This window comes from Cupressus sempervirens, chromosome 4 (genome assembly GCF_028749045.1).
Source record: "Cupressus sempervirens isolate cs-2001-9-10 chromosome 4, ASM2874904v1, whole genome shotgun sequence".
NCBI lineage: Eukaryota > Viridiplantae > Streptophyta > Pinopsida > Cupressales > Cupressaceae > Cupressus > Cupressus sempervirens.
In genome coordinates, this window is record NC_143121.1 from 343,678,749 (window position 1) to 343,690,195 (window position 11,447).

The 11,447-nt window shown below is 36.8% G+C and overlaps 1 protein-coding gene across 1 annotated transcript in view; it reads left to right on the forward strand.

Moving 5' to 3' along the window:
• LOC149561437 (Chaperone DnaJ-domain superfamily protein) overlaps positions 1-2,799 on the forward strand; it is a 73,583-nt gene extending 70,784 nt beyond the window's left edge. Inside the window, exon 6 of the mRNA XM_089825149.1 lies at positions 2,438-2,799. Within this exon, the coding sequence (XP_089681275.1) occupies positions 2,438-2,492 (55 nt within the window). The 3' untranslated portion in view covers positions 2,493-2,799. The remainder of the gene's footprint in view (positions 1-2,437) is intronic.
• Positions 2,800-11,447: the final 8,648 nt, after the last annotated feature.

Consider the following 11,447-nt stretch of genomic DNA (forward strand, 5'->3'; position numbering starts at 1 on the left):
GCTACTGGCAACATCATCATCAACATACTTACCAACTACATTGTTACCCACTATAACTTTGGTAGCCTTAGTCGAATTAGCAGGAGTCAAAGAACCAAAAGGCTCCATGAAAACCTGCTCAACAATCTGGATGATACTCTTCTTAGCAACAATATAATGTTTAGAAGAAGCCCCCTTCCACCAAGAAGAGGACTTTTTACCCTTGACGCTCTGAATATTGCATTGAGCCACCAAGTGCCCCACGGTTATAACATTTTCTACATCTCATGGGAATCCCTTCATAATCCAATGTCTGAATCAAACGAGCACTAGGAAGCACCAACATGCTCTTGTCAGGTACTCCCTTAGAAATGTCCATCTTCCCCAGGATTCTTGCATAAGTAAAATGCATAACATTTAATGACTCTTCATCAACCATCAAAAAGCCCATTGGCCATGGAAAATGTGTGAGCAATACTTGATAACATGGGCATCCGCTCAAAAGAAATCCACGTGTGCAAATTAGGAAGACTGGGGCCATACACCCTAAAATCGGCAAATCATGACATGATCAACCAACATGGAAGTAGCACACTCGATGTCCTTCACCACATCCTTCTCTAGAGTAATCCAGATAGGGTGGTTAGAAACAGGTATGGGAACCTTCAACTTAGGGCCCAACCCACCATGAGGAAGAGGATTTGAACATCTTGATCGGATTAATGCATTAACACTAGCACCTGGACATGTGCCCACATCCACACCCGCACCTGTACCAACAACCACACCAACACTAGAACCCGAACCATCAAACATACCAACAGACAGAGAAACCCTAGCCCCAACATCAATGCCAACACTACCATTGACACCAACAAACAATCCAACTACACCATTAACATCAACAACACCAGCAACAATTTGTTTAGATTCGACGTCTTGCAATGTGTTTAGAACGATGTATGTTCACATTCTTGTGGAGATTGATGTCTCCAAGGGGCTCCTTGAAAAGATTAAGTTGGCCTCTGCAAATGGTTCTTGGATTCAACTTCTTGATTATGAGGGAATTCCCTTCAGATATATGAAATGTCATAAGATCGGCCATCTTGCTGTGCGATGCTCCTCTGAAAACGTTAGATCGAGGAAATCACCTTCTTGGTGGTTGGGGGTTTCAGATGATCACTACACGGTTCATAAAGTATCCATAGTTGTGGATGGGCTGGATAACTCTTCTCAAAATGATCTTTCTTTGGTGGAGGATTCTGTTGCTGTCTCTGATGATTCCAATGTTGTCCCCACGATGATGACTCAGAATGTTGTTGATGTCCCTTCTTCTGTTGTTGAAACTATTTAAACAAATGTTGTCCCTTTGGTGGCTTTGATATAGATTGGTGATGTTGTCCCCTTTTCTACTACTGTTCAAGTAACTGTTGTTGGTGCTACTTGAGCTGTTTTATCTCCTACTATGAGGGTGTTGGGGGGTGGTTGTGGGGTTGATTGCCATGATTGGCAGAAGGCTGCTGGGAAGGTGGAGGATGGATGGACATCAGTAAAAGGAAAAAAAGTCAAGTCCTCCAATCCCTCATTTGATTTGTCTTTATGTTCTCAAAAGACAGGACCAAAATGTAAATCTTGATGGTTTGTTTTGAACGTGATTTCGGGTTCTTTTTAAACCCATTGCTCACTTGCTCTTTTAGAGTTTGTTTCTTTTTGTCAAGCTCTCCTAGCCTTCAATTGCTTGTTGTTTCTTTGTTGTTTGTTTTGGTACAAGACTTAATGTTTGTTTCTTTTGTAAACCACTGGGTTTCAAGCACCCGTTAAAACTTGTTTTACTTAATAAAAAACAACACCAGCAACAAGAAGAACCCTAGCTAACTCCAACACTCCCACCAGCATCCAAACCAGATGCTCCAATGCCAACAATGACCTCAGTAGAAGCCCTAGCGCCAGAGTCCACTCCACTACCATTTCTAGACCCTGATCTAGTCACACAGAAGCCAACAATATAACCCATAGACCCAATGCTAGAACCAATGCCAACACCCACACCAGTTCTAGTAGCAGTAGCCATTTCAAGAATGTTGCACCATATCTATGTATATGTATATTTTACTTTTCAATTTTGTTGATTTTTAATGAATCTAGATTTTTACAAAGCATAATTCCATAAATCTTATGGTTAAGATTTGCTAAAGATGCTTATCATTAGTGCTGATTTTCTTAATAGAATAGTGCTCTAAAAATTACCTATATTAATTATGGTAAGAGAAGTATTCTAGAAGATTACCTTTGAAGACAAAGGAAATTTAATAATTGGTCATTTTGTTTGAAAGAAAGGTTGCAGAATTTAAAATATATAAAGTTTTATTAGTTTCTTCATTTATGAATTTTGTAAAAGGTAGTAATGAAATTGAAATTTCTATATTAATGAAAAATGCAATATTTTTCTTGTGATTAGGGCATATCGAAAGGAGAGGGAAGCATATCCATCACACAATCCCTTCCTTCCATGAGAGTTGAAGGATAAGATATTGTAAGGTTTATATTCATTAATAAATAAATAAGAAGATAATGACAACGTTTCCTAGGAAAAGACATGTACATACATATACATATTTTTAAAAAGATATTCTATAACGATGTTATTCTTTTCTAGAAAATAAAATAAAATGTATAATGCAATGATCATATTTTCTCTTTTGAGGGCCATCTTAATTATATTATTATTCACTCTTTTAAGGGCCATCTTTTAATGTCAATACAATGACACAAATCCATTTACTGTTCAACTTGAAAATAATAGTTTATGATTTGTGAGCATTTGATATTTATTTTAAAAATGTTTCCATTAGATGTTCTATGATATTTCTTTATATTAATATTGTTTTGTTGTGAGTATTGTTTCTTGAAGTTGCACTCAGACAAGTCAAGCTTCACAACAAGTGTTATCTTTTAAATATGTTTTCTTTTTGATGAATAACCCTTTTCTATTAACATTAATACAAAAGTGCATATTCACAAAAAAGGTTGGGGGATATGAAATTACCCCATGAACTTTTTAAATGGGGATAAGTGCATACATTAGCAACAACGTAAAAAGACTTGGGCATATCTTAGAAACTAAACCTACCTTAAGCATCTAGAGCAGTACTAGTCGAGGGAGGGCCATGGTCAATCTTCTTGCCTCATGCATCAATGAGGCATGGAGCTGGTTTTGGAAGGGACCATTCATCTCTAGTTTTATCTTTTTCCTTGGTATCCTTTCGAGTTAGGGAAATTGCTAGAGTAAGCCATGGAAACCTATTCGAAGAAGTGGGCTAGTTGAAATGATCGCTTGCATTCAGCCAACGAGAGTCACTTAGAGTGTGAGAGCAATGTTATCTGACGACCAAGTTGGGGAAGAACCACCATGGGGTGTAGAAGATGAGTGATGTTGCTAAGAATCTTTTCCCCACTAGAAGAGTGGCGAAGGGATCTAGGAACACAATGTCTATGAGCAACAGGCAATGGAATTTTGACCATGGCAACACACATAGGCCAGAGATCTGTCATCAAAGGCAGAGAAATGTTCGAGAGCTCTTACAACCATAGAAGGTACATTGTCCCAATGCTTAAGTAATTTTTTCAAGTGTGTAAACTCATACACCACTTTATTAGGTTGGACTTTGTACGAAGAATTACATTATAACTATGTTCCACGGAGTTTCCGGGACGGGGACGTTTTAGGGGACGGGGACGTGTTTCCGGTACGGGTACGGGTCGAAGCCAAAATTTAGGGGACGGGACATCAGGGGACGGCGATTAAAAACATAGGGGATTTTTTTTACTATAGAGACAAAATTCAAATATGTATATCATAACATTGATAAACCATTCACCATAGACATTTTAGAAGATAAATACATGGAATATTATCAAATGGCAAATACTAAGTGCTTCCATTATAACAATATCACATACATATATAGCAAAAATTAAAATGCCTAAAGGCTTCAAGTATCATGCTGAAATCAGAATGAAATAAAGAGAAGTCCAACTAAAATAGTTGGTAAATAGTAAATACCGAACGCAGTCTTGCCTCACTAAACACAATCTTTGCTCATTGCTGCTACTGCTCTTATGTTTTTTTCCTTCCTCTTAGCAAGTATGTTAAATCGAAAAATAAGTAGAGGAGTTAGTGTTTTAATGGACCAAATATGGGTTGCATATTGTTATTATGTCTTTAAGATGACTAGGGGCCACACGAACAACAAAAATTAGGAAAAAATATTTTTTTGGGGATGGTTTGCCTTTACCAGATTGATTGGAAAAAAGGGGACGGCCAGCAGTTTCGGGGACGGATAGGGGACGGCAAAACTGTCCCCGATACTGCTGGCCGTCCCCAAGTTTCCTGCCCAAAAAAATTGGCCGTTTCGGGGACGTTTCTGAATTCTTCAAAAAAGGGACGTCGCAGGGTACGGCCAAAATCCGTACCCGCGTCCCCGTTTCGTACCCGGTACGGGTACTAGGGTACAGAGGCAGGAAACGCGTCCCCGTGGAGCATAGCATTATAACATATACGCTCTTTCATATTCATCAAAACACTAATATCTAGAATGTTGTGAGTGAAAGGATTAACATTTCTATCTTCCAAAGAGTGAAGAGGACTTTCATTATAAAAGCATGCCATATTTGCAAAAAATTGAAGAGAGACTTGGGAGAGACTCCTAGAAAAACCACATCCCAACAGAAGGATTCAAGCTTGAATTGTTGAAAGTGATCATGAATCAAAGTCCAATATTGATGGGTTCTTATGTAAAACTAGAGATATGATTGAAATACTTTGGCTGCCCTAAAAAATTGCATCGATTATCTATCACACCCAAACATCGAAGCTTATAACCCAAGGGAAAGTGTTAGAAAAGAATACATTAGATGAAGTGAGCAACCCAAGATTCAACAATGGTAGGCTAGGCCATGAGGAATTTGGGTCACCAAGCTTTATAAGAAGATTGCAAATGCCAGGGCTGGTTGAGGATGCTGACCATAGGAAAATGGGGGACCAACATTAGGTAGGCCATCTTGGGCTTGTAGTTACGGAAATGAGCCCACAAGAACTACTTCTAGTGTTTCCACCATGGGTTGACAGAGTAAATACCAAGCTTATGAACCACACTCAGGCAGTATTGAGACCTTCAAGTCAAAAGCCTATCGATTTGGGCGAGAAAGATGAAATTGGCTCTTGAGATCATCTCGGGAATGAAGATTCATAGTAGCTCTAGGAAAAACATTCTCTTGGAGTGTGGATGAACTACATTTGTGATAATGTAGAGCATGCATTCTTGGGACTTTGGCTAAATGAAGTCCTTGAGGTTGAACTAGTGGAGGCCACCGTATTTTATGTTGGTTGAATAAGAGGTTATCATAGAAAATGACCTTGTTTTAGCGAAGCCATGGTTTGAGAGCCTTACAAGCATGGCAATTGCTTTTGCCAATAAAAGTACCTTGAATCTACACAAGGTCTCTCATAATTCTAAGGGTTTGAATACCAATCCTCTCCAAGTGGGTCTGTGAATAGGTAACCCATAGAAAACAATGTACAAGCAGAATCTTTAAGGCCTCATTGCGAGAAATGGATTTGATAAGCCATTTAGCACATAAGGCTAAGCCTTGCTTCTTGGTAGAGAGAAGGCCAATGCCTTCAAACTCCTTGGGAGGTAAGACTACGTCCAGACAATTCTACGAAAACCATAATGAGAAGCTCCAGAAGCCCATAAGAAATTTTGCAAGAGCTTTTCATGTTTTACGTAGGAATGTTTTGATAGAGCCCAACAAGATGAATGGTACACTTTCAAGAAAACTTGGAATTTGTTAGTGAAGGAAAGTGTTTTGGAGATCTTGCAAGCTAACTTTTTCCCTATTCAGTGAAGAACATCATTCAAGAGATCCACAAGAGACCCTTGTAAGGCAAAGGGAATGCCACAAAATGATAAGAATTATTTGTGTTGAATCCACATCCACCCTAGAGAATCCAAAGTGGATTTAGAAGAAAGGATTGCCTGTAATATTGGGTTATATGCCACTAGATAGTATACCCATTAGCTTAGACAAAAAGTAACAATACATTAAAGAGATAACTTAACATTCTCCTTTTCCTCAAACAAGGCGAGGAAGAGATCATTTACAAAATGGCCATTAAAGAGTTGAGAAGGTGAATTGAGCAAGGAAATATTCATGACACGACCAATTAAGATAGCCAAATCCAACATATAGCCAAACCCTTTAGTCGTAAGAACATCCCTAGCGAATAGATTTGAAGAGGCATAAGGCATGCAAATGTCTCCCATTAATAGTAATGCAAGCAAAGCCATCCCCAAAAAGCATATAAACTAATTGAATGAATTTGGGCCCAAAGCCAAGAGCCTTAAGCATTGCAAGAACAAAAGGCCATTCAATGCGATTATAAGCTTTGGCAAAATCTATTTTAACACAAATAACATTATGTTTAGATTGGCAAGCCTACTCCATTCCTTCCCAGATAACAATAGTTTTGTCGAGGATGAATTTTGATTTGATTCTTGTTCTCAAATAATGAGCATCCTGATATGACAAATCTTGAGGATTAGGGCTTTGGCAATAATCTTGAAGGAAACATTAAGCAATGTAATGGGTCTTCAATTTCGAATATCCTTAGGATCTTTAACTTTAGGGATGAACTTAATGTTCCCTTTATTAATGATATGACCAAGTGTTTGAGAATGAAAAGCTTTCAAATAGACCTTTTGAAGGTCAGGACCATCACAATGCCAAAAAACTTTGTAAAGCTTGTAAGGAAAGCCATGACAACAAAGGGCTTTGTCATTGGGCATGGAAGACACCAATTCTGTGAGATCCTCAAGGGTGAGCATCTAGTCATGAAAGATTCTCTGAGAATTTGGAAGCCAAGAATGAACAACTATGCAATCTTTTAATGCTTGGTTACTAACAGGGGAACTTTTCTATGTCCTAAACACCTTATAGTGCTTGACAAAAGATTAAAGGATTTCTTGAAACTTAGAGATCAAATGACCATGATTTTCTTTATTCTTAGAGAGGAATGGTGAGCTCCAAGGCGAGAAAAAAACTCTTTAGTAGCTCTATTACGCACCTAAAGCTAGTGGATTCTGGTCTTATTTTGGCTCCTATTGCAACATGTAGGTTTGCAATTTTCTTATGGTGGCAAAGTTGCGCAACACTAACTTGCAAGTTAAGTCTTTTTGATGTTAGGATAAAAAAGATGACTTATTTCACATGTAGATCCAAACCTCATTTTTTCTAGTTTTCCATCAAAAAAGTGAAAATGCTCACTTTATTGAAGGCCACCTAAACCATATGGAAGTCTCCACACGACCTTGGTCATAGGTGACAAGGAGTTAGCCACCCAACACCATAGGTGTGATCTTCAAACAACATTGCAAGTATAAATATTAATGATACGAAAAGAATGATTGTTGACTAACATATGCACCTACATATTTATTTGCATGGGACAATACCAATTATCAACAAAATAACAATTCGAACAAGGCAAAATGAAATTAACAACTCCACCTCAACAAGCTTCATGTTGGGAAGAAAAAATAATGCTACGAGGCCAAATAACACTAGATACTACAAAAAGCATGAAGGCTAGAAAATCTTCTTACGAGCATTCCTTGGAGAATATTTTCTACCAAGGTTTGTGAGACCTCTAACATTCCATGAGATGTATTTTTTCGATCAACACTTTCACGTCATCCTCGCCTTGTAAAGAGGAGAAACTTTGTGCAAAAAATCTGAAGTGGTGCAAAAACTAGGAAAGTTATCCCCACTTGGGACTACCCACTACTTCTCAAGATCTCCATAACTAAGATCAACTCGCTAAGAAGGCCTGTAGTATGATACAAATTTAACAAGCAATTTTGAAACAAAATTTGGCATTTTATTTTCCTTTTAGTAGAACATATAGTACAAATAGATTGTTGTTTAGAATAAATGCTTGTAGATTTTTTAACCACATATTAAGTGGTGATCACTTTGAACATTGATTATAGAAGTATGTGTGAACTTGAATAGGAATTTTGGATGATCATTGGTTAGAGGATGGAATTTTTTCATTTGAAGGTTGGGAACTGTGTTCTAGGAAAATAAAAAATAAAATAAAATAAGTAGACAGATTTGAGACAAGTGTAAGGGAAAATATGATGCTTAGATAGGAATATCTTTGACGTGTAAATTGTTAGTGGAACAAAGTTTCTCATTTCAATTTGGAAAATTCTTAGTTCTATGCTTGTTTACAATAATATCATTTGATGAATCTGCTCTTATTTAATATGAATAATTCAAAAGATTATTGATGAATGGAGAGTATTAGGATTTTTTGCATTAGCAACTGTGTTTTTTAATATAAATTGTTATTTTGAATTGGAACATGAACAATTCTTAATTAGTGCAAATAATGATTATTTTCTTGAGAAGGGTAGGAACTACTTATTTTTTTTTAATAAGAAAAACAGGTTTTGAAGGGAGCTTGAAACCCTTTAGAAAACCATAAAATTTTCAAAGAAGCCCAAACCAAACAAAAGTACAGTCCAAAGGTGAAACAGGTCACCTAGCAAGGCACTATGACTAGCATGGCATCGTAGATAACACAATACTCATTAGCCACACAAACGAGTTTTGCACAGGCACTTGAAACCGCATGGTAAAAAAGAAGAATAGACAACAGGTCCCTTACCATGTCAGACAATAAAGAACAGTAGGCCAAAAGAGCCAGGAAAACCAAATAAATGGGCAACCGTAATCAAGCTTTCCCTTTCATTCCTAACTTTTGAGATACCACAAGAAATTATAGTCTTCACTCTATGGCATCCACAAGAACATCAAATACAAGATGAAAATCTAGAAGACCGACAAGGAATAATTGACACAAGGCAAGCAATATGAACAAGACATCCGATTGGGAAAAGAAATTATAGTCTTCACTCTATGGCATCCACAAGAACATCAAATACAAGATGAAAATCTAGAAGACCGACAAGGAATAATTGACACAAGGCAAGCAATATGAACAAGACATCCGATTGGGAAAAGACGTAAGACTAAGATTTTTGTTAATGCACGATTGAAGGAAATTGCAATCAAAGAGCCTAAGCTACCACCAAAGAATTAGTGAGGAACCCAAGAAGAATACACATTTCTTCCTTTTAAAGAGTCCAAGCATAAATTGGATTACATATGAAGTTCAAACCCATTCTTAGGTTTAGTTACAAGAGGAACCAATTTGATTAGAATGAATTTGAGTTGCATGTAAGTTGATCTTGAGAAGTGATAGGAAGATGCAAAATGAATGACCCTACAAATGAAAGGAAATTGACGTTGCTTGCAAAGCACTATGTTCTGCCCTTGATGTAGAGAATGACACATATCACTTGCAACACATAATCCTATTTTCTTGACGTAGAAAAAGGACACATTTTTCAGCCAATAAATGAGAATTGATGCACTAGACAAATTGACCAAGAATGTAATAATGGTGACATGAACCCAAAAGTCACTGGAAGCGGATGCATGATAAATGCTTGGTTGTTTGTTGCTTCTTTGTTGGTGAGAGACCCAACCTTGAACACATGTCTACCAATGACCCTCATTACTTCCACTAATAGACATTAGACTTTGTGAGAGATAACATGTTTGATGCGTGATCCAACAAGCAAAGCCCCATCATTTCAACCTGATGGTGAAACAAAAAACATCTGAACACCAACATTGATACTGAAGCTTGATGTAACTTACAAAACTTAACTAGATGATGATGGTGATAGAATGTCAACATTTTTGGTGACTCACTGGAATACTTGCCTGCTAAGTATAGCTGATAAGTAGCTTGGCAATCTTGTGGGCAACAAAGCCACCAACATTTTAGAAACTAAAACCTTCAATAATTGGGAAAAAGCATAAAAAACATGTCATCTATGAGAAATGGCTATGCTTGTGCACTACTTGGAAATATGAAAACTTAACTAACTTACCATGTACAAATTTTCTTATAAAAGATTTTAAGTAAAGCCATTAACTAGCTTATTGAAGTAGCTTCTTTTCTTACTGATTTCTTGCTCCTTTCATGTAATTGGGCAACTGCATGTTGGTTAACAGTTTGTCCTCCCGTTAGATTTGCAATCTCTGACTCTTTTAGCACCCAAGGTGAGAGAACAAAAGGATGTCACCAACAATTGGGTCAGTGTAAGTCTTCTATCACTGCCCTCTGAATTGATAGGTACAACTCCCTGATTGTGTTTAATCTTCAATGAATATGTTTTCTTACTGATCATCAGATTATCTCTTATGGTTTTAACCAAATTGCTTGTAGACACAAACAATTCAGGCAAGGATAAAGTTAAGATAATCTACAACGCTCAATAGAATGCTGATCATAGATCATCAGAAAGACTATCTTCTAACTAAACCTATCTATTCTAAGAATGCATATTCTACTAATGAGAACAAGAGCAAAATTATACATGAATAGCAAATGGAATTGCTTATGCTACAACCTCTAATCATGAAATAGAAGCCAAGCAGAAATCACAGTTTCATATACAATTGTACTTTCTGTCTGAATGAATCTAACTAACATAATGAATAGGAGAAGAGTTATACGTGATGGGTAAATAGAATTACTTTACTGCAACCACAGACATGAAATGGAATTCAATATGCAATTACAGTTTCATGCACAACTATTCTTTCTACCCAAAATGCAAATATGAACTAAATGCAACAACAAACAAGAAAACCCAACCTCTGTAAATGGAATTACTTCTGCTATATTATCTAATTTTCCGACTCTCTATACTGAATTCTTTACAAAATTTATAGATCTTTACAATACCAGGCTCGTAGGAGCCAATGACCTTTCCTCTTCTTTGAATACAAAGAGACAAAATACAAATAAAAAGACTTTTCAAATCTGAGAACTCGAACAGTCACCATGGATGAAGGAATAAAGAAGACACAAGAATAATGACTTCTCAATTTTGAAACTATTCATTTCTAACGAACATTTGAGCTGAATCCATTGGGCTTTCTGGAGTCCCATCATTTCCTTTGCTCATATCTTTAGATTTGAAATAGATCATCAAATAGAAAGTCGCTAATCATCAATAAACAATCAGTGTCTTCATCCCTTGTCAACAAGACTATTGGATCATTGGAACAAGGCTCTATCTAGTATCACGATAAATTGAACCTCTTATAACTTATGGTAATGATTTAACCATATACCGTGTCTCTTATATGCACACACGTAAAATAGAAGCACTGAATTCAATCCTTTTTGTAACTGTTACTCCATTCAAATAACTTCATCCATCATAATTCCTGCTCAAACTCGATAATACATACTATTTTACAAATATTCTGAAACATTGCAATGATTATCATTAAGTCACCGCAAGCTCACTCTTTATATA